This window comes from Rattus norvegicus, chromosome 19, assembly GCF_036323735.1.
Source record: "Rattus norvegicus strain BN/NHsdMcwi chromosome 19, GRCr8, whole genome shotgun sequence".
Classification (NCBI taxonomy): Eukaryota; Metazoa; Chordata; class Mammalia; order Rodentia; family Muridae; genus Rattus; species Rattus norvegicus.
This window is the reverse complement of record NC_086037.1, coordinates 15,474,765-15,502,592: the sequence shown is the minus strand read 5'-3', so window position 1 is coordinate 15,502,592 and position 27,828 is coordinate 15,474,765. Positions and strand designations below refer to the sequence as shown.

The window sequence follows — 27,828 nt, the reverse complement described above, 5'->3', positions numbered from 1 at the left end:
GTCAGCCATTGTCCAGTGCCTGTCTTGAGATGTCCACATTTTCAGCTGAGAGTCTTCATCCAGGCTGCTCTGTAACTTTGTAGAAGATTAATAGGTTCCAGCCCTAGTATTTAATTCAGTTTGACTGCACTTGCCGAACATGCTCAAAGCCCTGTGTTCCACCCTAGCCCTCTGTGCTTTAGAGAAAAAAAAAATAAAGAACCACATTGCACTTGAAATTTCTTTCAACAAAAGGAGAGCCTGCATAGGGCCTTTAAGTACCTCTAAGACCCAGCTTCCCCACAGCTCCCTCCATCAATTCCATTATTGGTGTATTTTCATTACTGCTCACTTTCTTCCTTGTGTGCAAAGAATGTACACCATGTCAGTAAAGTGTGTGTGTGTGTGTGTGTGTGTGTGTGTGTATGTGTGTGTGTGAGGTCCCTAGTGAAAACTGTCGAGGTGCATGCAGACTCATGCTACTACTGTCTCATGGCACCTTGGAGGGACCACTGAAATCGTGGGCTACTTTGATACAGCCTAAACCGGGTGTGCATGGTTTTCAGTAAGATTTTGACATCATCACTGCTACAGAGGGCAGAAAAAGCTTCAGTAGTCACATGGATGTGATCAATCAGTGTTAGTGTGTGCATTCAATAAAATATCCATTTTTGACTAAGGTAGATGCTTCTGTATTTTGTGGGGTGACCAATTGTCAATGTCTAGTGAATTGGGGGCCCTGGGTACGGATGCATACCCCCAGGACACAGGGGGTGCAGAGCAAAGGCAGAAGCAACTGCACACAGTTGCAAGCTTTATTAATCCCTATATAGCTGGGAATGTTCATTACTACAATTTTCATTTTGTCAAGATACCATATGATCATTATTCCCAGGATACCAGGAACAACTGAGGGAAGACTAAACAAAGATATACGAATAAACAAAGGCTTCTTCTCAAAATATTCATATAACAAATCACCTCTCTTATTATAATCAAAATATACTCACCATTACCAAGACAGCGTTAGAACCGCTTGCACAGAGACAGAACAAAGCAGAACATAGCTTAGGCCAGGTGAGAAAACATTTTCTTCTCCAGGGTGGCATTCTAGCTCCTACTTGTATCTGTCACCAGGCCTTTCTTGACCCTGCCTGGGAGCTGCATATCTATGTCTTAACAATTCCTTCTTTTTTCTTTTGTTTTAAAAGAAACACTTTCCACAACATAGCAAAATGTACTTGTAGGGGTTTAATCATGCAAAAATAAAGCAACATAATACATAATGTACATAAGATTATGGCAAAACTAGCTCCTCCCAAGTTATGGAAAATCCTTTGAAGCCAAGCCTTGGGATCTAATCCTGTCAATTGATCATCCAATAATTTAGCTATTTACATAGGAGTAGCATCTTCTTGCTGTTTACCAAAAGACATTCGAGCATCGTATTTCAAGGCATTAATTACTTTTGTAGCACTTTCATTACCTTCTAAATAGGCTTGAATTAACTTCCAATCATGTTCTGTATCATTATCCATATATTTATTAACACAAAAGTAGTAGGATTTCAATCATATCTCAAATCCTCATATTTTTCAATAAATAACATCTTTCCACCCAACCATTCTACTGTTTGTTTTGAAACATCTACTTGATGTTGAAGTCTAGTATCAGTTTTAGTTTGCTCTATCCATAACTCATGTGAATCTTTATGCCAGTCTTCAACAAAATGCTTTGTCTCAATAGATGTTTTTAATGCTATGCTGGAAATGACTGCCAAAGTAGCAACAGAAATAAGGCTTAAAATAGTAGCTACAAACTCCAATAATTCTTTTACTGTTCCTCAGCAGATTATTAAAAAATTCAATAATCATATAATTAAGAGGATCTTGAGACCAATGATGTCTCAAATTAACAGGCATCCATACATATATTTTTTGCTGAATATCATAATAGAATATTGATTTATATTAAACTGAATAGATGAATTAATACATGAATACTAATGACAGTACAAGCAAATCCATTAGCAAAATTAAATCTACCTATTAAAAAGAAATATGGCATAGGAATACAAGTAGTAACCTTTTCTTTCTTAAATTTTGTAAAATTATACTGAGAGGCAGATTGAGCAGTCCCAGAAAAGCTTCCATTAGCAAGCACATCTTCTTTTAATGCAATGACAGTCTTCCACAAATGAGCTTGAAACGCAGTAGGATCTTCCACAGAGGCCAGTCGAACATCAGCAATGCCTCCATCTCCACATTCCATCAGCAAGCATCCATTAAGGCGTTCATTCTCCTCTCAGTTCATCCTGGTAACATTTGACAAATCACAAGTGGTAACATTCCACTCTGAACATGTATTAATAATTGGCCATAAGGACCCCAATTTATTCATTTATCTTGAATAATTTTTCCAAACATACCAGGGCAATATTTCCAATTGCATGGGAGATATTTTAAGCCTACATAAGTAAACCAAGCACAAGTAGGATATATTGGCTCGCTAACAAATGTAATGTTATTCCAATTTTGGTTATAGACAAAGTTGTCAATCCTGGAGCCTGTAACAATTATTCCTGGTAATCGCCAATTTTAATAACCCATTTGTAGGCCTGGTCTCTTTCCTAAACACAAAGGCATCTTTAATCCAGCATAAGGAAAATTATACAAAGCTCCATCACGTCTATTCAAAAGGTCAAATTATTCCAAAGAGATGATAAAATGCTTGGGGTGGTGTATAAAACCTCATCTGTTTCCCCGCCAAGTAGCAGGTTCAAATAAAGGTGGACAAGGAATATAAGCCTGATAACTCGCATTGGCCGCAACAGAAGAAACCATGAGTAAAGCACACACTGCTAAAAATACGTGCTCAGCAGTAAAGGACTTTCCTGTAGGAGACAACATATTTTTCCTTTCAGTGCTTAATCGCTTCACCTAGGTAATGGCGTTGTCACTGCATTGATCCTTCTCCGTTGTCGTTTGTCGACACTAAGAGAAGCCAGGGCCTCAGTAATGGAGGACACCTCCTTCTTCTCCGGAGAACATCCATCAGGAGAAAATGTAGCTGGTTTAACTGGATTCCTCTGAGGGTAGGGAGAGGTTCTTATCATTCTGTGCTTGGATCCGTCTCCCGGGTAACCAGAAATGTCTCCCATCCTGTAATGAGACAAAACCCTCTCCCCTACATACAGTAATGTCCCTTCCTGTCATTCAGCATCTCGGGCAAATTTTATTCATATTTTCTGTTCCATGCCTTCAGGGAGAAGTCCAATAAAGTGTCTATCTGCTCTGCATATAACTTCACCTTGTGGTAAATTAAGAAGATTAATAAAAAATAATGCTTATGCCAATATTACTCTGGGACTGGCTGTGTAAGGTCATCTCTATTCCTCCTTTTTAATTTTATAATTTGTCATTTCAGGGTATGGTGAACTCTTTTAACAAAAGCTTGTCCTTGTGGATGGTATTCTATACCAGATATATGTACAATATGATATCATTGACAAAATGGTTTTTTTTTTTTTGCTCTGATTGGTATTTTATTTCTCCTTTACAAGTTCCACATAATAGACAAAGGCTTTATGATAACATTGTTATCTTTGCTGAAAATGATCATATAATCATTTTAAACAGCACAAATGTGCACATACAGGACTGAGGTTTCTGCAGCCTGTAAACACCTCTGTGGGTTTAACAAGGAAAAGAAGCAATATACTGACAATTCAAGTGTAACTCTTAGAAAAACACCGGTTTCCTTACCAAGCACCAGTGTCCTGTACAGGGACCTATCATCCCAGATGGCAATGAGTTCAAGCCTAGGGCAGCCAGGAGCAGCTCCCCATACCGGGTCAGAAGACCCTCCCCACCTAGCACTTCTTCCAAGTGCTCCTTAACCTCATCACAGGTCACAGCAGTCGCCCCAAGAGAGGACAGAGCAGCAGACACAGTGGTGGTGGTTCCCGAGTGTTGTGTGCGGCATTTCATATCCAGCATCTCAGGAACGTGTCCATGCAAGCATACGTACCATTCTTTAGACTGCTCCCCTAATTTCTTGAGTGAGGGGACCAGGCCTTCCTAATTCACTTTAGGTGCCTGGAATAACAAAGTATTTCACCAGAAGGGGTGTAAGCAGTGCTATCTGATAAGAATACAAAGAAGGAAAAAGCAGATATCTTAAAGAAAACGTGTGTTCTACTCACACTAAAATATCAGACCAATGCACAATATACTGCAAAACTGTAACACAATACGGCCAAACACAATGTTCAAATATTGAACTGTTCAAGCATGTGAAGATCATCTTCTGAAAGACAAACTGGGTTCTTATTTTGTAGCTACCTTTGTGTAACTTCAACTACTGTCCCTCAACAAGGTCTGACACTGTCTTGGTACTTGTTAGGAAGTTCGATGAGACAATGTAAGCTCAACAGTCAACTCCCGGGATCTCCCAGCGCTCATTTTCAGCATTCGTCCGAGGACTGGGCATCATCTTCATCCCTCACTTCTCGGTATCTCCCTGAAGACTCCCCTTCTGGATTGTAGCTCTGCATTGTAATATTCAGTCTCTCGGCTAGTTTCTGTGCTGCAAGATTTGCCCGCATCTCCTCATAATTCTGCTTCTGCTCTTTCTGCAGAGCCAGCGACTCTTCTATGGAGAGCAGCTGTGCAGGCAGTGGGTGGAGCAGAAGAAGGCGAGCTGCTGTGACATCATCAAGATGCTGCCTAACCCTGCGTCGCTGCTCTTCTGAGGAAGCAGGAGACTGAGCCCTCTGACAATGACTTGGTGAGTCACTCTGTTGTGTGGGTAACACATTGGTCTTAAACTTATGAGGAGGGGGCACTGGGTTTCAAGCTCGCATTTCTAGCACTGTCATGTAATGAGGCTTCTTAGGAGTCTCACTCTGCAGTTCTGGAAAGTTCTCAGTGCTGGTGTTTTCTTCTGAGGGTTCAGTCTGGTCTGCAGTTGTGATCTTTTGCAATTTAGTGATAAACAGACTGTCGACGCTGCTGGAAACCTCTTCCGCTTGACTTGAATGCTGGGGGAGATGTTCATTAACTTCAGATGGGCGAGCCTGGGCTGTGATGCGGACAGACGGGCTGGTACTCACTGTGCAGCCAGTCTCCAAAGTCTCTTCATTGCCTTTGTGAGTGAGCTGTGTAGGTCCCTGAGTTTCTGAGGTTGTTTTAGATGACTCAATGTCTACTGATGAACATTCAGAACTAATGATGAAGTATCAAGCATCAGGTCAGAATTCTGGGCCTTGTCTATGTCGGTATCAACTCTTGTGGTTGCTTTATGCCTTAGCTTACAGTCAACACTAACAGGATGAAGTAGTTCAGTTCTCCCTCTGACCTCTTCACTTTCTGAAATGGCAGCTTTCAGTTTGGCAGTGGTGTCTGAGATCTTTTTACCTTCGTCGGGCAATTTGCAAATGAATTTTTCTTTGTGCAAAAGTCTCTCCTGGTGCCTCAACCTCTCCCACAGCTCCGCCAAACTCTGCCTCCCCACGTCCTCAGGAACTGGGGGCTGGAAGCCTCGGGGCAGGGAGCACATTGTGCATGGGCTGAGGCTGGCCCCGCAGGCAGGGTTCCCCAGCAGGGCCCATGGAGGTCGCAGGCTCCAGGGCAGCGGCAACTCTGGAGCACGTGCAGGAGTCGCCATTTTCCCGGAAGAGCCGACAAAATTGTTTAAATTGATAAGAAATATATGTTGGTCCATAATCAGTTTTAATTTTAGAAGGCGGTCCCATAACAGCAGAAGTTTCCAATAGATGCTGTATAACATGAGCAGTGCGTACTCCTGGCAATGGTGTAGCCCATACAAATTTTGAAAAATTATCTATGCTTACATGTATATATGAAAGGCGACCAAACTCAGAAATATGGGTTCCATCCATCTGCCACGATGTATTAGGTTGCATTCTTCTGGGATTAATTTCAGATGGAATACATTTTATAAGTGAAGGCTCACAAATACCACAATTAGCAGTAATTTGTTTGGCTTCAGAATAGGGAACCTTATATTTAATATGCAAATATCCTGTATTGGCATGATTATGACTGTTTTCTTCTGGGGTAGCAAATGCCACTAATTGATCTACCATATGATTGCCATGTATTAAAGATGCTGGCAATCTTGAATGTAATCTAATATGTGTAATAAATATTCTAGAGTTTCAGAATAACAATAGTCCTTTAATATGTGAGAATAACATTTAATATAGGCTTAGATGTAGAAACAACAGCAGTTGCAATATTCTGTACTGCTCCTACAACATAAGCTGACTCGGCTATAATATTTTTACATCATGAGTAAAATCCGGCAATACATTAATTACTGCTAATACTTCATTTTGTTGTACTGACCCAAAAGAAGATTCTTGTCCCCAAAATTTATCTTTGGTCCAATAAGCCATCTGTCTTAGATCTTTGGTCTTAGAGCCATCTGTAAACACAGTAACAGCAGATGGTAATGGATCAACAGAAATTAGTGTATTTATCACATTTTTTTGGTTTTCTTAAGCAATCCCAGAATTTACTATCGGGAAAATGAAATTCAGTATTTCTAATGTAAGAAATCATGGCTAATTGAAAAACTTCAGACGTCTGCATTAAATATTCCACTTTATTTTTGCTTAATGAGAAAACAAAAGCAGCACAAGCATATCCCCACAGTGTAACAGGTCTTTGTATGCCTTGCTGAATAATTAAAGAAATTTGTTCCTCATATGTTGTTAATGTTTTGTTAAAGTTAAATTTTATATATATCCATTCTAAAGGCAACTCATCTTGAGCTAAAGTCCCTATAGGAAATTCAAGAGTATTTCAATGTATAATTTAATAACTCTATCTGGATCAATACGTGCCAAAAATGCATCTTTCCATTTTCAGAGAAGATATACTTACATGCCTTCATATAAGCATTAATATCTCCAGTCTCCTTTATAGGTTATTATGCTCTCCTATACTCTTCATTAGCATTTTCAAAAGCAAGCATTTTCAGCAGTTGTCCTCTAGCTTCCTCTCCTACCACTGTTCTTTCCATTGTTAATTTTAGTATACATAAAAACTTAATATATGGTTCATAGAAAGTTACTGCCTTTTTCAACCAACCACTATCATCCTTTATAATAAGTTGGTTGGGCCACACCTTGAACCGATGATAGATATTGTCCCAGGATTGACATTCTTTATCAGCAGGTTTCAGGGTAGAACTGGATATGTGACCCTGTGCTATAGCACTGTCCAGAGTGGTAAATGCAGCTTCTGAAGAGGAATGCAGGCCTGGCCTCTAGACCTACACCTTCCAGGCCTGTCTGGAGAGCCTGATGCCCTGGCAAAAGAGATTCCTTCTCTCCAGAGGAGCACTGCAGTCAAATGACATCTCAGTGATGAAAACTATCAGTCCCCAAAGGCATGCCACTGAGCAGAGATAGCCTCAGTCATGCACCTCTGCCCATCCCCAGTTCCTCGTGTCAATAACTCAACCCTTTCATGAACTAGATGGCAATACTTGAGGCAGGATGACCAGTAGTTTACTGGCCAATCTGGGCTCTATGAGACGCTCTCCCTGAAATCAGAGCCAGCAGGAAATTCAGTATGAAAGCTCTTTGTAGCCAAGCTCCACAACCCGGTTCAGAGCCTGGGACCCCACACGGTAGGACAAAGTGACTCCCATGCTTTTTCCTCTACCTTCAACACTCATGCTTTGGAATGCACACCCCTACAATGAGATCAATACACATGGAATAAAAATTAAACAGAAAAATTAATGAAGACAATGCAGACAATGTTTTAAAGGATCCTGGGAGTCCTCACTCTGCACTTCCCTTTCCTTTGCTTTGGGAACATCACCTGCACCAGAGGCTGAGACTTCCTGCAAGAGAGAGAGGAGAGATGCACTGTTCATTCCACTGGAGCTGTGCAAAGACCAGAGCCACCTGTCTTTTCCTGATAGTGGGAGCTGGGCCCAAGTGTGGGCTGCTCCTACTAGAGCCACCACAAGAAGAGGACCACCTTCCTCAAACCTTCCTGGAAGTCAGAGCATGGGCTATGGACTTCCCTCAATCCTCAGAGGACTCTCTTTCAGCGATGGCTCAGAGCCTCTTAGGACAGAGAGGGACCAGAGCTTCCCCCCAAAGCAAGATCCCTGTCTTATCTGACAGGTATGAGGGCTTAGGGATGGGAAAGAGGATGTGACAAGGTTACATGTAGCACACGGGCTAGGTTAATAAAGAAGTCAAAGAGGAAAGAAACCTGGAAGATTCCTCATCTGTTCTTTTTTGCTCTATTCGTAGGGATGAGGTGGCAGTGTTGGGTAGAGGACTATGACACAGCACAGCCTTCTCTGCTCATGGTTAGCTTTCTAGGCTGCCTGGTCACTGTGACCAGCATCTTTTCAACTGTGCCACTCTACTACCAAGGCTGACACAACTGGTGACCATGTAGCAATAGGACTGTACTGACTTAGTGACATTTGGAATCACACAATGATCATGTGTCACAGATGGGTTTCTTTTTTAGAAAAGGATTAAAACAAAAACTATTTATTTTGTCCATATGAGTGAGTACACTGTCCCTGTTTTCAGACACAACAGTAGAGGGTAGAAGATGAGATTAGAAATGGTTATAAGACACAGTGTGGTTGCTGGGAATTGATCTCAGATCCTCTGGAAGAGCAGTGCGTGGTCTTAACCACTGAGCCAGCCCTCCAGCCCCAGTATATTGTATTTTCAATATTGTTTGTTTTTATTTCCTTTTTCACCTATGTCTGTATGGCGTTTCTGTGAGTACAGGTACTCATGTGCCTGCGTAAAGGTCAGGGACAACCTGAGCACAGGTCCTCACCTTCTACCTTTCCTCCATGGCTGTGTATGCTAGGCTTGCCCTTCCCCCTAATCCTAGAGAATGTCCACTTTAGGCTCCTATCTCCCTGTGGGAAGGGCTGGATGACAGACACTACTGCATCCAGGTTTATGTGGCTTCTAGGGACCTAAACTGTTGTTGGGCTTGTTCAGCATGAAAATAAACACCATTTCACAGCCCTGGCTGGGCCAGGCAGCGCACGGGTCTTTGCTGCTCTTGCAGAAGACTTGAGTTCAGTCTCCAGCACCAGGGACAGGTGGCTCACAACCACCTGAGACTCCAAGTCCAGGGACTTCCAAGCTCTTTCTGGATAAACCTACATGGCAAAAGCAGGGCTGGGAGCTGGAGGCTTCTGGTGTTGGCTTCTTCCTGCAGTAGGGGGCAAATCATGGGCATGTGAGGTAACCTGGAACCCTGTTATTCTACAAAGTGCAGAAGCTCCTGATGTCCCTCATGGTGCCCCAGAGCCTGTCCACCACTCATGCAGGCTTCAGGAACATGGCCTTTTCCTGACCTGTGTGCACTCTGCATCCTCACTCTCTACCCCCTGCTTTTCGGCGTTGGAAGTCTCAGGTGTAGGAGGCGCCAACCATAGGCCTCTTCCCTTAGCATTTCAGCATTTTACCCACTTGACCTTCACCAGGCATCCTTTGCTCTACACAGTTACCTCAGCCTGTGACCCTCATCCTCCAGACTCTAATGAAGCAAACACCCATGTGTGTGGAGCTCTCATAGTTAGCCAGGGCTAAAGGGGAAGGCAGCAAATCCTTCATGAACTCTAGACTCCTGAGGCCTAGGAAAATGTCTATACCGGTGCTAAACTCATGCTGACCTGTAAGACTACATTTTTCCTTTAAACAGAAGGATGTGTGGTGGTGGTGGCACAGGCCTTTGATCCTAACACTTGGGAGGCAGAGGCAGACAGATTTCTGAATTCTAGGCCAGCTTCCTCTACAGAGCTAATTCCAGGTCAGCTACACAAAAAACAACACTGTCTCCAAGAGTAAAACAAAAAGAGAAAGAAAGAAAGAAAGAAAGAAAGAAAGAAAGAAAGAAAGAAAGAAAGAAAGAGAGAGAGAAAGAAAGAAACAAACAAACAAAGAAAGAAACAAACAAAGAAAGAAACAAACAAAGAAAGAAGTGAAAGAAAGAAAGTTAGGAAGGAAGGAAGAAAGAAGTGAAAGAAAGAAAGGAAGGAAGGAAGGAAGGAAGGAAGGAAGGATTCATATTTTGTATACAATGAGATGCCTGCCTGTCTATACCTGAACCACCATGTTAACTATAACTTTTGTCACATCTGTATTAATTCAAATACTGAAGGCCAAATGGTTAAATCTTAATGACTATACAATTGGGGGGTGGTGCTGAAGAGATGGTTGGTTTAGTGGCTAAGAGCAGAAGACCAAGGTTCAGTTCCCAGTGGCCACATGGTGGCTCCTATTAACCTGAAATTGCAATTCTAGGGAATCAGTCTGGACTTCACGGGCACCACACATACCACATGGTGCACAAGCATTTATTAGGTGAAACATTCAGGCACATAAAATAAGTAAATAAAATATATGGTTAACAGACACTGTGATTCAGGAAGTTCTTAGTGACTTTGGTTATCATTTCTCTCTCCCAGAGACCTGTCTTCCTCATGGCTCAGCCTCCCTGGCTTCTAGGACATTCCCTAGCTCTGTGGAGCATGAAGTACTCAACACCATAAGCCAAGCATTGCAAAGCAAACTGCACCTTTACTACTACACCTTCACCATGGCTGTGTCTAAAGGGAGAGACTTGGAATCCCACAGAGGCAAGGCCAAACCTGTTGGGCTATGTGAGCCCACCCACCCAATAGTCAGATCTATTCCTGTCCTTGGCTATGGCATGAGGCTCTTAAGACAAATTAATCTGAAGGATATCAACAGCTATGCTGTTAGACCTCTCATTGCTCTGCCCGACCTACAAGCTTCGTTTTACTGGCTCAAATTCACACCCGAACTCCTCTCCTGCCTCAGCCACCATCAGCTCTTCTACTCCTCTCCACCTGTGCTCTGAATAATCCACACTAAGGTGGACGTTAACCTCTCCATGGACCTCCAGACGTATGCTTGTGATTACTCTTCATTGGCTGTTTTGTATGGGTAGGCGGGTTCTTCTAGTCTCATGCAGAACACTGCTCACACATTTTGGATCTTACAACACCCTCTTGATTGAGAATCCTGACTAATGACTGACTGAGCCTTCCATCCCTGAAGCCACCCTCTGTCTACCAGTCCAAGATGAGAATCCTCACCCTAACCCCAGGGTGTCCAGTTTCATCTCAGAAGCTAGACTCTGAACTGCCCAATATCTTTTGGATCTCTGCCTCTAATTCTCTGACAAATCGTTCCTAATTTTTTTTTTTTCCGGAGCTGGGGACCGAACCCAGGGCCTTGTGCTTCCTAGGCAAGCGCTCTACCACTGAGCTAAATCCCCAACCTCCCCGCCCCCCGTCCTCTTTTCTTTAAAAAAAAAAAAACACATTTTGTTGTTTATTTTTTGAGACAGGGTTTCTCTGTTCGGCCCTGGCAGTTCTGATATGCTCTCTGTAGACCAGACTTGTCAGGAAACCAGATATCTCCCTGCCTCGGCCTCTTAAGCACTGGGATTACTGGATTTTGCCCGAAAGTTTAATTAAAAATTATTTAGTGGCAGTGCATGTTGGCACATGCCTTTAATTCAATCCATTGGGAGGTAGAGGCATTGTGAGTTCCAGGACAGCCAGGGCTATATATTAACACCTTGTCTCAAAGAAAACAAGCCAAAAATGAAACAAAAATGTTGCAATATGGTCTTAGGTATGTAACTGAGTCTGTTCTTGAACTCTGAATCCTCCCACTTTCACTCAGGTGCTAATCAGCAGGCTTCTGTCTTGACTTTCACTGAGCACTCAGGGCTGCCATGACTGTTACCTCTCCCAGTGTAACTCCTGACTCTCTCATCAGCATCATCACAAAACTCCTGTCAAGAATTAAGGAAACCTGAATTCTAAGGAACTCCAGTATTTCCAAAGCTCACTCTAACACAGATGTATCCTATGCTGAAGTAAAATGGTCACAGCTGGAGGTCTTAATTCCAGGACTTGGGACAGAGGGGTTGGAGGATCTTGAATTCAGGGTTGCTTTTACCTTACAGTGTTGGTTAAAGCAGGTTTGTGCTGCTACAAGATACCCTGTCTCAAAACTATACCAAACACACCTAAAATGAGACAGAGGAGTTTGAGTGGGCACAGATGGGAAAGCTGGGCACTTTGTGGCTAAGCCACCTGCTGCCAGCACCAAAGTCCATGCACAACCCCGATTCTGAGCTGCGTCTGGGACCCTGCTCAGGAGAATGCAGCAAAGTAGCTCAGATCCAGGGCTTTTGGTCTAAGAGGAATTCAGGTAGTCACACTTTGGATGCCAGTTCTCCAGCTCAACTGCCTGTCAGCCCAGGATCTGGTCTTAGTCATGGCTTGGCATCCCTAAATTCCTCCCAGCTGTGCTCTGAACTCACCCTGTTCCCTGTTCTGATGAATCTGCCATTCTCCACTGGAGTAGCCTCAAGAAGTCCCTCTCATTTGAAGCTCCACTCAGAGTGCACTAAACACTGCTGGGGACGGGCATGGCCAACAGAGGACCCACCCCTTTCAGCTGTAGAACATTTAGCTCTAGAGTGATCACTGCTGTGCATTGTGGAACTTAAGCAGTATCCCAGTCTTGGCCTGGGAAGAGCCAATGACACCCACACTTTCTGGGGCGACATTGTCTCCTGAGGATAGAGTCAGGCCAGGAGCAGCAACTGATGTTCACGAGAGACAAACTTTCTTCACCTCCTGCCCATGCTGGCCCTAGGATCTGGGCTTTTTTGGTGACATGAGTGCTGAGCCTCCCAGGTAGATGGGTTTTCAGGGGTCAGGTGGTGATTGTCACCAAAGATATCCATAAGGATAAGTCATACTGTACTAATTCCCATATTAGATCCCTTCAAACAGGTCACAGAGGCCATAGTGGGTCCTAAATGTGGAGTCAGGTTCCTGTGCACTTTTGAGGAGACTGGTCAGACGTTTAGGCTTCGTGATATTTTGTTCGCATTATTTTGGGGGGATTTTATTTTTACTGTTGGGGCCAAACCTGGGGCTGCCATGTGGAGGGAAAAGGCTTTGCCGTAGCTGTAGATCATCCCTAATTATAAACTCCTGAATTCTCCCAATCCTGGAACTATCTAGGTCCCTCACATGATGCAACCTTTGGGGCATTCCTCACATAGAATCATGGGGTGGACTGCATCCCAAAGAGAGACAGTGGGAAAAATTCCCCAGTGTCTCCCTGTGGCTGTGACGATGGGAGTGCTGACCAGTGGATTGCAGGCCCCATGTGAAAGCCTTTTGGTTTCTACTTGAGTGGAAACTTCACCATGCCTTTTTTTTTTTTTTCTTGAAACACAGGTTGGCCTGGAACTTACAGTCTTCCATCACCCTGACTCAGTTTCCCATGACTGGGATCATAGGCTTAAATTACTATGCCCATTTTTCTTTTTTGTATTTATAAATCTGCTAAAAAGCCAGAAGGATCCAGAATGTAAAATGGTGCGGTCCAAGGCATTTCCAACAGGGGATTCTTGACCTAGGAGTATCCAGACCAGTGTTTATTGTGTGGCTACTTCATTCCCATAACAGCTTATATTTGACAAAGAACTCCAAGTTGTGATATCACTGGGCAGCAGGAGATATCCCACACAGCAGGACTGACTCAGGTTGTAATTAAGGCTGGAGAAACTTACTAGGACCCTGGTAATCCTACCATCCTGGGGCAATTAGATAGCCTTAATCTGATCTTCCCCCCTGTGCTATGAATCAATTGCTGTTGAAGGTAGATTTGAATTTACAGTCACTGTGAGGCAGGAGAATTAGGACCCTACGGTCACTCTGGGCTCCATAGGAAGACCCTGTTTCAATAGTAAAAGGGGTCACCTGTGAGTTCTTACTGTCTTCCCTGAGGCCTTACTGATGGAGTTAGACTAGCTGTCTCACCAATTGAAGTAGAGGGCAGAATGCTGGTGCCTTCTATAGTGAGGACTAGTGACAGATGGTCTATGGAAATTCTAGAAAGGTCTACTAGTATATGTCCTGTGCATGGGAACTGCTGGCTTCCCTGTGTCCTTTGCCTTTATTTTGCAGTCCATGGGGCACCTGGAAATGTCCCCAAACCAGGCTGTACACAGGGCCTGTCCCGTGACTCTCACTTGCACTCAGAGCCTGCCTGATAGTCATAGGTCTGACAGAGCCCTGACACCTGCAGAGACCACTATAAGGGACCCTGCAATCCCCACACTGCCCATCAGTGTCTATAATGTCCCTATACGACACTGAGACGATCTAAGCTCCTTCCAATCTTTATGCTGCATCAGAATCTGACCATTGCTACTTTTGCTCCTCTCATACCCACACTAGAAGCCCTGTACCCACACTAGTCCCAGCTGGCCTGTTGCCTACTGACATCTCATAGACTCTGCCCCAATATTCCCTCTTTGCCTGGGTCCCTGCAACTGTGTCCAGTTCTGCCTGCTTCCCTGCCTCCCCTCTTCCATTTTCCAAATGGCCACATTGACACATGGGTTTCTGGGTCTCCCACTCCTCGGATGCTGGGAACAGGTTCATTCTTTGCTGTTTGAATGGTTGTCCTAACACTGGAGGACCTTGCTTCATGCAGTGGCAGTCAAACCTGGTGCTGATCGTGTCAGATCTGTCCAGGCTGTCTGTGTGACTGTGGCAATGTGCCTCTGTTTTGGCTGAGTGTTATTTACCTCCCTCATGGCCATGTGATAACCAGACCATGAGCATGTTCATTGTTGGGAAAGAAGGGTGTGGAGGACATATGCTCCTCATCCTAGCATTAGTGGAAAAAAGACATAGGTAGATGATGCATTCTAGACCATCCTGGGCTATAGAAACTCTGCCTCGAAGAATGCAGGTGGAGCAGGGCTGGGGTTCAGTTGGTTGCCTAGCAGCCTACCACATTGAGCAGGCACTGCTCAACCACCTGTACATACACATCTCCTGAGATCTCTCTCCTAAATGGGAGGTGATCGTGTCCACCTAGTACAGCACATGCCCTGGAAGGACAAAAGCTACCTACAGGAGCTGTGGTGATGACTCCCAGGTTAGAGCATCTGCTGCTCTCTCAAAAGAGCCACATGGTCCCTAACAATCATCTACAATGGGGAATGCTATTCCCTCTTTTGGATCATGAGGGAAATGCACTCAGGAGTGGCCCAGACATACATTTGAAAAAAAAAGATCCATTGAGTTAAATGATAAAAATAAATATAATCAGCAACAATAAAAAACACAGCATATGAATGATCAAGTGAAACAGCACCTATAAAAACCTATTTCCTAAAATGACGTTGATGGTCATTATCTTTGTGGTTTAATACTAATGCTGTATTGTAAGAAAAACTGAGGCACATGGTTCTCGATTAGGATTATTCTATATTCCTTTGTGTAAGTTGTCATTTTTTCTGCAGCTCTACAGGCATAAGTGTGTGTTACTCAATATCTGGTGCACACAGTCAATAAGGAATGTGTGTTGTAGACTGATATAGACTAGGATGAGCACAATACATGACAGCATGGATACAGTATGTCAGTGATTACATCATAAAGTGTGTGTCCATAAAAAAAGTCACATTATCCACACAAAAGACACTATCACCCTGTGTACCCCTTGGTGGCTTTGAATTCACTGGACCATGCAAAGATCCATATCTAGCTGTCAGTTCTAAGTCTACAGGAGGGGAAAGGACCCTTGAATAAGATGGTCTTAAGAGTCAAGAGTTACAAATCAATTTTTATTCATAAGGAATACAATTTACAAAAAACAGGCATAAAATGAACAACTAAAATGGTATAAAAAATGAAAAACAGTAACAAGAATATATAACTATGAAATAACAAAAAGAAAACTTCAATGAAAAGCATAACCAAAAACATTTCTTAACAGCATTTTCTTAATGAACATTTAGAAACACAGTTGTAGTGCTGTTTCTCCTCTAGGACAAGACGTCAAGGCATTCCCCTCAGATGTCTCTCAAATGGTGTTGTCCGTATGAGAAAGGAGAAGGACCTCAACCAGACAGGCTGGCATACGGATACATAAATTTAGGGTCTCTATACATTGAAGAAATTATCTGAGAAGAAGAATATTCCCCCCAAAAGTCTTTGACTGTGAGGATTGTCGTCACAGGGAACTCCTGAGAGAGAAACTCATTCCTCAGGGGGCTGTCTTCCTGGGATCCGTCCTATGCCATGTCTCCTGCAGTTTCTGAGACCTGGGAGGAGAAGGCAGCTATTAAGACACTGATTTGGTGGGGACATGCATACCAGCTGTCAAGTTGCTGCCTTCTGTCCCCTCAGCTGCATTGGACAGACAGCACTGATCTTTTCACTGAAATCATTGCTGATATCTCTGCAGGCTGGGAACATCACCAGCAACCCTCACAGTACTGTGGGAGAACAAGCTGCTCCTCAGACTCTACCAGTGCAAACCAGAAATGGGGAAATGGGGAGAGACCTAATTGGGGTGCAGGAAGAAAGAGAAGGCCACATGATACCCAGATCAAAGCCAATGACCAGGACTCATTTGCCATTTGCACTTGGTTCTTATCCCTACAAGGTGCTTCCAACCATCACATGACCCCTGTATAACCTTTGTCACATGACCAAGAACTCGTTCAAAACTCTTCATAGCATCCAATCTATGACAGGGAGATGCAGTCATGTGATATGTTATTCCTCTGTCACCATTTCTGGACTGCAGTTTCAAAAAGGGCAGAGAAGTATAATTGCCCATAATTCAGTTTCTGAAGAGTGGTTAACATCCCAGAATACTTGTGCATACACAGAGCAATGAATAACTCTATCACATGAGGTGGGTGACTGACTGGGTGTGGGGAGATTAGAAAGGTGATAGGGGAAGCAAAGATGTATCCAATAGGCAAATGGTATCAGACATTGTTAATCTGACTCAGCTGCTTGTTCCTGCCACATTTTGCTGGGTCTGGAGGTTACTGATCTTCTCCTGTTCGTCTTCATCATTCGGGTTCAACTCAAACAAATATCGCTGTACCTCCTTGCTCTCCTGCCTCAATGTGACCAACTTCTTCTTCATACATGCCTGGTCCATCAGGAGCCGGCTGTGCAGGTTGCTGGAAACACACTCTGCATAGTAAGATCCTGAAGCCTCTTCCTCCCATTCCAACTGCCAAATCCCACAAACTCCACCAGGACCCAGATACCCATAAAGACTTCATAGAATACATCTCCATACATGTAAGGCTGCTGCACAAACAGCAAACGGCCAATCCAGGGAAGAATAAATTGTTTCTGTGACCCAAGCACCAATAAGAGTCCATGTCTGTCCAAAAGAACAAGGGATCTACAACTACACATGAGAGCCAAATGCATCGGGGCAACATCAATTAGTAGGCAGTAAACAACCACAAGAGGACAGTAGAACCAAGGGAGGTCATGCAAACCATGTGGTCCACACATTGAGCTTTGTTAAACCTGGTATGACCCCAGAGCCGCAGGTTGGCCTAATAACAATCTGATGCCTTAATCAGTGTAGTTCTATCCAGAGCCTTGTAAAGATGCATAGACACTGTGGTGAGAAGTCACAGTGTCTTAAAGAACTGAAACTGAGTCCAAAAGACCCACGGCACAGTGATATTTAAACAGCAGAAGACATGGACCCAGAGCTGCAGGCTCTCCAGTCCAGAACAAAGAGAGGCAGACATGGCCATTCCACAAGTGATGGGCCCTTCTGACCAGTACTTACCGATAGAAGTTAATCTCCTTCTTGAGCTCCTGAAATTTCTCACGATGTTCAATGTTCTTTGTGTCTAAGTTGTGCAGTAATGACATGACCTCTTTCTCCTTTATCTTCAAGTTTTCATAAAATGGATTTGGCCTGAAGTAGGGGCTGGCCCCAGGAAGATAGAACCCAATGAACATCGAGGTTTAGGATTATATGAACTCAGGCTGTGCCCTGTACTACCCCAGCCCTGGAAGGACACTTTCTGAATTCTACATATTTGGATCTTCTTCAGCTTCAGAAACTTGGAATTGTGTGCCCAGGACAACAGAAGCTAAGCACCCAGATAAAGGGTTCCCTGGCTCACTTTTTTCAATCAGGAGGGCTGGATCTGCATTCAAACCTGTTATGCTGTCAAGAGCCTAGGCCACAGAGCTTACCCAACCACACACACACACACACACACACACACACACACACACACATCCAGAAACCTCTGATTTCATTTTTCCTGTTTTGACAAGTGGAATGCTACAAGCCGAATAACTAATATTCTAGAGGCAGACAGTACACATAATTCTGGAGATGAGACCAGATATTGCCACAAACTTATAATCTGCTCAAGGCATACAAATGTATAGACAAATGTGACCACACAGGCAAAGAACTGTACTGTTGAAAGTGGGGCTTCCAAAATAAAGCACTTACACCTCCATGAAACTATTATACACGTATATCCTGAGGTCAAAAAACAGACCCCTAAATTCCAAGGGTGGAGGGACACAGAAACATATAAAAGTTGTGCATATGCATGCAGACCTGTGCACATACAGACACACAAACTGGGACACACCCACAAGAAAAGAAAAGTAAACAGACTCAGAGAATGAGAAAGAGAGACAAATATGGAAAGAGCACAATGAGAATCAGTAGAAATATATGCACCATTACTGTCTCAGTGTTTAATGCACACAGACAAGAAGGAATAGGCCTGAGCCTCAGGCCTTCTAGTTAAGCATGGAGATGAACAATGTGGGACCTGTCACCTAAGGGTGCTGCCATGAGATGATAGCGTTCAGTCACCTTCCTAGCAAGTACAAACACTCTCCACAAACTCACAGCACCTAGAACCTTGCAAAGCTGCCACCTGTCAAGGGCTTTCCAATTGTACACTGGGATCTCATGCTCCAGTGACTTTATCCCTGAAATCTTCACTCAGATCACAAGTTCAGATTTTCAAAGGCGGAATCAGAGAGTCCATTTCCAAACTCACTCCTCAGTAAGGGTCAGGTTCTGAATCTCCTCTCTATGGGAGATGAGGTTTAGAACAAGGTCCTTTGTTTGGAGCAATGCATACCTCTTGCTCATGGATCCACCTGTCACATAAAGGAGGCGTTCTGTCAGCTCATTTCTCTCCTTGGTAGTTAGTTCCAGTTCACTATTCAGCCTCTCCTCTTCCTCGTTGGCCTGCACCTTGTTTAGGACATTTTCAGGGGATGACGTCTGTCTGTAGGCCTCTGTAGGTAGAAGAACACAAGTGAACCCGCATGGGGCGAATGCATAGAGCATACACAGACCACAGTGAGGTCCAAACAGGAGAACATGCTTGGAAGCCAGTGTCACTGCAAGGAGTTTGGTCTGTGTAAGAGGCATCCTAAGTGGATCACAGTTCCCCGACTACTATATAGAGACCAAGAGATGTAAGCAGCCAGGTGTTCCCTATGCCCGCTCACACAGGCTTACAAGTACCAGAGAGATGCCTTCTCCAGGATTATTATCAGGTACGCAGGCTACAACCTGGTTTCAGGACCCTCACCACTCTGGTTTCAGAATTCAGATCATCAATTCAGCATTCACAATGACTTGATTGATCAGGGATACTCAGATATCCTACACTGTTACTCTAGTCCAATAACTTTGCATTAAAAAGTCATGTAGGGGGAGGATATGGTCAACAGACATATTAATTCCCCCTACTGAAATGACAAATGCCCCAGAAGTGCCAATAGGTTACAGGCTCTTTCTCGACCTGCTCCATATAGTTTGGCTACTGTAGAAAAATATCTGCCACACAGAACCTCTAATATATGAAGGTAAGTTTGGCCCCATCAGCCAGAGGTAGTCAGAAGAGTTCTAAGAATGTAAGGTCATGGCCAGGAGCAAAATTCTCTCCCTCTTACTACTCTCAGATAGTCACTGAATTTAAAGAAGCAATGAAAGTGAAGTACATTGATGCCCTGTTTAATTAAGAAAAGTTATACCCTCCATGACTACTTATGGTGTTATAATATCAATTTAACATACCGAATGCACTGTAAAAGTAAAGACTAGAAGTTCACCCAATAATAGCGTAGGCATTGCCATATCCTCCATGTAGTTATGGAGAAACTAATGATATGAAAACCTTGACTTTCAGGAATTGTGATAATCATGGAATTCAATATCTGTGGAGATGTTCCAGTGGTTGTGGCCCGTTACTAAAAAGACCAGTGGAAGAACCCCACACACACCCCTGACAGGAAGCTCAACATACACTGCCCAGAACTTACTCCACATTCCCCATGTCCTGTGTCCATCATTACCTTTAGGTTGCGTTTGCTTCACTCTAGACTCTTCTCTATCAACATCAACTCTCCCAAAGCGCCTACAAAGACGGGCAAACATGTCTCTGGATATATCCTTTGGACACTAAGAGAAAAAGTAGGGAATTGGTTGTCACAACGATACTGGTGACATCACAGGGATTCCAAGAAGTCTCTAGGAGACAATAGAATGTCCACGAAGGGACGGCTGATGTCATGGATAACAGACTTTGCCTCCCTGCTAATGTTCTCCCTGTACTGAGCAAAAGCTGATGGACCCTCTTCAGGGGAATTCCCTGTGGCATAGCCACTGAGCACCACATGCTTCCAAAGCCAAATTTGGCTCTAGGCTTGATTGGAAAAACCTAAGTCATTGCTTTGTATCTAAATGAGTGCTTCCTCCCCAATCCCTGCACAGAAATGTTTCATCCTACCTCAAATTCTCCTCAGTCAGCAATATTACCCATTAAAGATTACTGAGAAATCACACCAGTTCCTATAATTAGCCAAAGAGGTCTCCTGTCTCATCATGTGCAGGTGCATGAAATCACACCCAGAAATAGCCTGTAGGGTAGGTTGCAATGTGGGTGTGTGTTATAGGTACAACCTGAAGCTTTGTGCTTAACATTTGACAGTTGCCACCAGATTCTTTAGGAGAAAGAATTGCATTCATTATGGTCCTGGCAACAATGTGGTGATCTGTTAGGAGAGGAAACTGAAATATTGGATCCACCAGTGAATGCACCCTCAGGCTGAGTGTGGGGCTCTCCTCTTTGCACTTAAGTTACCAAAGTAGGATTGCTTACAGGCCTCTCTAAGCTATAACATGTGATTTCATCTGAAAAATAAAATAGTCAGCAGATGTGGGGGGGGGGGATGCAGCCAAAGTAGTAGGACAAGCCTAGAGACATAACTCAGTGGACAGAGTAAGAAACAAGCATCTTCACTCCTGTTTCATGGATCACCCCACAAAACACAAAAGCATCTATCGTACTAAAAAAAAAAAAACCTGTTATTTTATTGAATGCATACACTAATACTGTTTACAGTATTAGTAGCAAAGCTCAGATTTTGGGGGCAGATCTATGACTTGAACTATCTTCCTGACAACATATAAAGCAATAAATAAATAAATAAATAAATAAATAAATAAGAAAAAAAACACAAAAATAAAAAACACAAAAAGCACAAGCCTCTCATGTGAAGTTACAGAAGAGTGATCCAGTGGTCACTTCTGACCAGGCCATTTTAGCTATGACGGTGCATAGTGACCCTTAATTTGATGGGTCCTACATAGAGCTTTGTGCAATATTGTCATTTTAACAAACCTCATCCAGAACATACATAACGACACAGGATATGATTGCCATGTCCTTGCTGTGTATCAAGTTATTTTTCTGTGTCCTTGATTGTCAGGCATATTACAGCAACAATCTCAGATGGCTGGTAGACTTGGAAGAAAGTGGATATGAAAGATCCCCTTTTGATATCAGTACAGCCATTTCTTAAGCATGAGAATCTTCTAAGCTGGCCCTCGCTTGGCCCCTTGACATTAGACAATAGACCAGAAAGTACAGAAAGCACATTCCCACCCACTCTCTAGGAAGCTGCCCGACCATAAGAACAGAGGGTATAGAACATATTTACTGCAGGGCAATTACAAGACAGGAAACATCTCTGGGAAGCTGACTGACCACTATAGAAGTGAGATGTCCTTGGTACTGAATGCAGCTGTGCTATAGGCTGACATCGCTATAGCCTTGTCCTGGGAACTCCAGAAGAGAAACACCTGCCAAGACAGATATCCTTGATCCTTGTCCTGGGAACCCCAGGATAAGAAAACATATATCAAGTCAGACGTCCTTGGTACTGAAATAGCTGCATTGATGTGGTTATGGCCTTATCCCAGGAATTCCAGGATGAGAAACATCTGCCTAGTTATCCTTGGCACCGAAATAGCTGAGCTAATGAAACTGTGTGATCGTAAATGACTGTTTAAGCTGTACATTTCTGTTGTTCGAGGCTCCTCACATCCCTCCTGCGTGGGGACCATGTCGAGCCCCAGTGCATTGGTATCCCAAAGTAAACCTCTTGTTTTTACATCAAGACTGAGTCCTGTGTGTTCATGGGTTGGTGATTGACCTCAGGACTGGAGCGAGAGTCTCCTCTGTCTGAGGGTCTTTCAGATAAAGCTATAGTTGTGGGTTACACACCTCAATTCTCATTGGCTAATGCTGTCCTCACAGTCCTTGGAGGCCCCTTTGTAAGACTACCTGTTGGAAAGTGGAAGCAGCTTTATTTGAGCTCAAAGTGAACCTGACGAGCAACTTAGAGAACAAGATAGGGTAATTGAGAACCTGTCTAAAACAAGCACAGAAACTCACCCTTCATTCAAAGCATCATCTACCAATTCTTGAATTTTTACCATTCTCTGCCAACCAGTCTTTCATTCAGGAAAGGTAGAAAAGAACTGGAAATGATCTTTGTATTCTAAGGACCTCTATCTGTCTTTCATTAGGTCCACGTTAAGAACAAATGAAATGGGTATCACCATCTGAACAACTTAGTATCACCTACTCAGCATTTCTAGCCTAATACTGTGCCTATGGCAATCTCAAGCTTCCCTGAGTGTTGCTGCCCCAGCAAGAAGAATGAAGAACTGAGGTCAAACCCCAGTGAACCTTTCAAGGGGTTAGAAGAAAGCCATCAGAGATACTGCACTTCTTTGTCCTTAGATTAATCAAGATGATACAACGTGAATCTATTGGGCTATTCAACCACACATCTTCCTCACAACCCCACTTATCTGAGTTCATTGCTTGGCAGAATTCATGCCCTACCATCCTAGATATTTCTTGATTCATTGCTGCCAAGGGCCAGGTTTCCTGAGTTTTGTTTTTTATAGAATTGGGTGTAGTCAATCATAGTTGCCCTCTGTAAGAAATGACAAATATCTATAATAACTGACCACACTGTACTTGTGTATACAAGTACAGTAGTGGAAAATTCAGCATAACTGAGGAGTGGGAAATCACCACTGTGTCCTGGCCTTTCTCTGCCCATATCACAGCTCACAGGCGGCTGGGGCAAACCTTGAGTTCCTCTGTAGAAACAGAGTGTTGTTGAATGGACACTGAGCAGGCAGAGCAACACAGCTGAGGCAACGCAATTCCAGCAACAAATGCATTATTTGTTTCCCATCTTAACAGCTCCCTTTGAGGACTTGTCCCCACACCTAGCTTAAACACAGCAATTTTCATACATGCCAGCCTGCTATTTCATATTGTTGCTGTAATACGCCTCCACATCATAGATTTCAAAAAAGAAAGAAAATAAACCTGACACTGAGAAGGGTGATGCTTGTCAACATCTAGTGTGTTGGGGACCCAGGTATGGTCACAAATAACCTGGACACAGGGGATGCAGAGCAAAGGCAGATGCAACTGCAGCTTATTAACCCTTATATAGGCATGAATATGGATTACCTCACTTTCCCTTTTGGCAAGATATAATAAGATCGTTATTCCCATGATACCAGGAACGACTGAGGCAAGACTAGGCAAAGAAGTGAGACTGAGCAAAGGCTTCTCCTTAAAATATCTGCATAGCAAATCACCCCTCTTCCTAGTATCACAATATACTTGTCATAACCCAGAGAGCATGAGAGCTGCTTCCACAAAAAACGGACACAGTACAGCATAGTGTAAGGTAAAGTGAGAAAAACATTTTCTTCTCAAGGGCAGCATTGCAGCCACTGCTTGCATCTCTCAGCCGTCTTTCCTTGATCCTGTCAGGGAAGTGTCTCTCAGTGACTCCTCAATTTCTCTCTTTGTCCTTTTGTTTTAAAAGTAACACTTTCTATAACATAGCTAAATGTCCTTGAAGGGGTTTAATCATGCAAAAAGAAAGCAATATAATATATAATGTATGCAACCTTTAATGAGTGTATATATTTTCTTAGGGGTATTTTTCAGATACCTTCCCAGATCTGGATTTAACTTTGGTAATTGTTATCTGTCTACAAAATCAACAATATCGAATAAATATTCCAGTTTTCTGGCGTAAAGTCCTCGGGAGTAAGAACTAATGATTTTGGAATTTGCTCAGTGTCTATTGTTATGTCCCTCATTTCATTTCTGATTTTTAATTCATGTATTGTCTCTCTTGTGCATTGTTAGTTTGAGGAAGAGGTTGTCTCTCTTGTGGTTCTTCTCAAAAAAAAAAAAAAGAGGAAGAAAAGACAGCTCTTGCTTTCCTTGACTTTGTATTTTTCTCTTTGTTTCTAAAGGCTTGATTTCAACCCTGAGTTTATTGCCCTTCATCAGATCCTACCAGACTCTCTATGGGATGAGGCTTTGCCTCCTCTTGGTAACAGCAGCATGGAATAAATGAAGCTTCTGCTGATCTCTGTTGTGGTGTTGCACAACACAATCTCACCGAAAACCATGCATAGCCTGGTTTTAGGCTCTATTAAAGCGGCCCACTATTTCAGTGTTCCCTGCAAGGTGCCATGGAATGGTAGTAACATAATTCTGCATGCACATCGACAGGTTACTCCACGGTCTTCTGGGTCATTTGATAATAATTTATAGTGAGTTCATGGATGAACACACACACACACACACACACACACACACACACACACACACTTTACTGACATGGTGCATATTCTTTGCACACCAAATATAAAGTGAGCGTTACTGAAAATGCACCAATAATGGAATCGATGGAGGGAGCTGTGGGGAAGCTGGTGCTTAGAGTTACTTAAAAGACCAGATGCAGATTCAAAGATTCTCCTTCTATTGGAGGAGAAACTTGATAGACAATGGGGATCTTTATTTTCTTTCTCTAGAGCACACAGGACTAGGGTGGCAGCTAGGGCTTTGAGTGTGTTTGGCAGGTACTGTAGCACTGAATTAAATCCTAGGGCTGGAACCCTATTAATCATCTACGACAATTACAGGGCAGGCTGGATGACGACACTCAGCTGACAATGTGGACATCTCAAGACAGTCACTGGACAATGGCTGACACACTTGTCTGGAGACTGGAAATGTTTCTCGATCTTGGAGAGGAAAGAAGGACCCTCCAACTACACTGTCCTCTAAGGAAGTTTATTCAGGTGAGGGATGACAGGGACTGTTTTGTCTCACGTCACACATGTCAGTAGAAAATATCCTAGGTATTGGATGGCGCTGTTAGCATTTACAGAACAAAGCCCATAGTGTTGGGAAGGATAATAAATTATGAGTAGGATTAGAAAACCCCAAGACTCTTCCAGGTTCTAGGAGAGCAAAAAAAATAAAAAAATACCAGGAAATACAGCATTAATGAGATAGTTTGGTTAAATCTAGTTACTAGTTTCTATTTTGATACCTATTGTCAGTGCCTGCGCCGACAATGTGTGAATATCGGGTGTAGGTTTGTGGGGTTGTAAGAAAACACGTACACGGGTCACCCCTTTTTAGCGAGTGCCATCAAGGCTTTACTGAGATCTCCTTATATACCAGAGGCAAAAGCTGTGGAAAAACAACAAGGCAGGTGAAAATCCCCAACCAGGAAAATAGGACAAGTCTGTGAGGTGAAAGTTCCAGCCCAATCAGGGGCATAAACAGCTTCTTAAAAACAAGAAGCAGGAAAGCTCAGTGGGGAGGAAGGGTGCCATCATAAATCCCAGCCCCAAATCAAGGGCTAAGAGCAGCTGTCAAAGGTGTAAACAATTTCTTGCTATAGCAGGCTGAAAGGCTCAGCGAGGGGGGAGGGAAACACCAAGGTAGGGCCCAACAGGAGCCTTCACTGGTGGCTCTAATGTTTCACTTTCCTATGCCAACTGGCCTCCACACTGTTTCTAGCACCATAATGATTTCAAGTCTTCCTCCTAAGGAATTTTGTGGCAACCGTTGAATGCTAAGCACAAGGCTTCATGGGTGTTCCCCTAACACACACCCATGTTGCAACCTTCCATGCAGGCTATTTCTTGATGTGATTTCAAGCACCTGTACATAATAAGATAAGAGAACATTTTGACTGCATATTCAAACTGGTATTATTTCTCAGGAATTTTTAATGGCTAATATTGGTGAAGGAGGATAATTTGAGTTAGGATGAGACATTTTTGGGCAGGATTTGGAAGGAAACATTCATTTAGATGCATAGGAATTACTAAGGTTTTTATAATCAACCCTTGAGGAAAATTTGGCTTTGGAAGCAGGAGATGCTCAGTGGCTCTGCCCCGGGAAAGTCTCGTGGAAAGGCCACCTCTGCTTATGCTCAGTACAGGGAGAACATTAGCAGGGAGGCAAAGTCTGCTCCCCATGACATCTGCTGTCCCTTCTTGGACATTCTATTGTCTCCTAGAGAGTTCTTGGCGTCCTCTGCTATGTCACCAATGTTGTAGTGACAACCAGTGCCCTAGTTTGTCTCAGTCCCAGTCTGGCAGATACATCCTAAGACATGTTTTCCAGTCTTAGAAGTGTTTTGGGAGGGGGGATGTCGATTGTGGAGAGACTAGGGTGAAGGAGTCTGACCTTTCGTCTCAAAGAAATGATGGACAAAGAAAGTGGTTCTAGGGAATGTGGAGTAAGTTCTGGGCAGTGTCTTTTGAGCTTTCTGTGGAGGCGAGGGGGAGGGATGGTGGGGGTCCTGCAAGCTTAAGCTGACCTTTCTAGCAATTGGCCACAACAACTGGAGCATCTGCAAAGGAATTGAATTTCCATGAATATCACATTTCCTGAAGGTCATGGATTTCAGAACATTAATTTTCCCATCCCCAAAGAAAGGATATGGTAAGGCCAATGCTACTATTCTGTGAACTTCTGGCCTTTACTTTTAAAGTTGATTTGTGGCTTGTTTTTTGTTTGTTTATTTATTTATTTAGTTGGTAATATTATTTATTGCCAAAGTCAAACATCTGGGTTACATCCTCGGACCCACATGACAGAAGGAGAGAAATGGCTCCTGAAAGTTGTTTGGTCATGTGCTGCGCACACACACACACACACACACACACACACACACACACACACAGACACTCATACTCATACTCTCACTCATACACACACAAACTTTAAAGCAATAGTAATTTTTCTTAGAGTCTGATATAATTGGTTCTAATACAAAGACAGCCTAAGTGTATTTACTATATAATTAAATAGTACTCATGCTCTCAGGCAAAGAGTTTAAAGTTTATAGGTACCTAATAAACTAGCATTGGGACATATAAAGAACATTTAAATGTTCAGCAGAAATACAAAGAACAACTAATTTAATTTGTTAAAAGTGAAACCTTATACAATTCTGAAGGTTTTTATGCTGGTTTTATTATACATGTAATTATGAAAAGAAAACATACATACTTGATCAATGAAATGAGGAAGAGTGATTTAATGAACAGAAAAATGGATGGTACTTCAAAATTTCCATGATTACATATTATCTATTTAATTCCCTCCACAATAGCAAGAAACGGACATTATTATTTACTTAAACCGAGAAAATATTAATTGTTGGCCTGCTTTTCTGAGCTTCCTTAAGGTATAATTAATTGACAGAGCTGTGGTTTACAATTAGGGTCCA

At 43.0% G+C, this 27,828-nt stretch overlaps 2 protein-coding genes and 1 pseudogene across 2 annotated transcripts in view; all 3 read right to left on the bottom strand.

Moving 5' to 3' along the window:
• Positions 1 to 27,828, bottom strand: part of LOC134483152 (uncharacterized) — a 757,250-nt gene that overhangs the window by 316,307 nt on the left and 413,115 nt on the right. The gene's annotated exons all lie outside the window — the stretch shown is intronic.
• Positions 4,343 to 5,538, bottom strand: LOC134483150 (DNA-directed RNA polymerase II subunit GRINL1A-like; annotated as a pseudogene).
• On the bottom strand, positions 17,462 to 20,400 carry LOC134483380 (disks large homolog 5-like). The gene is made up of 3 exons (XM_063278669.1): positions 20,254 to 20,400; positions 19,029 to 19,188; positions 17,462 to 17,839 (listed from the first exon to the last, which is right to left on the bottom strand). Exons 1-3 carry the CDS (start codon positions 20,333 to 20,335, stop codon positions 17,692 to 17,694), a joined length of 390 nt encoding a protein of 129 aa, XP_063134739.1. The 5' UTR covers positions 20,336 to 20,400; the 3' UTR covers positions 17,462 to 17,691.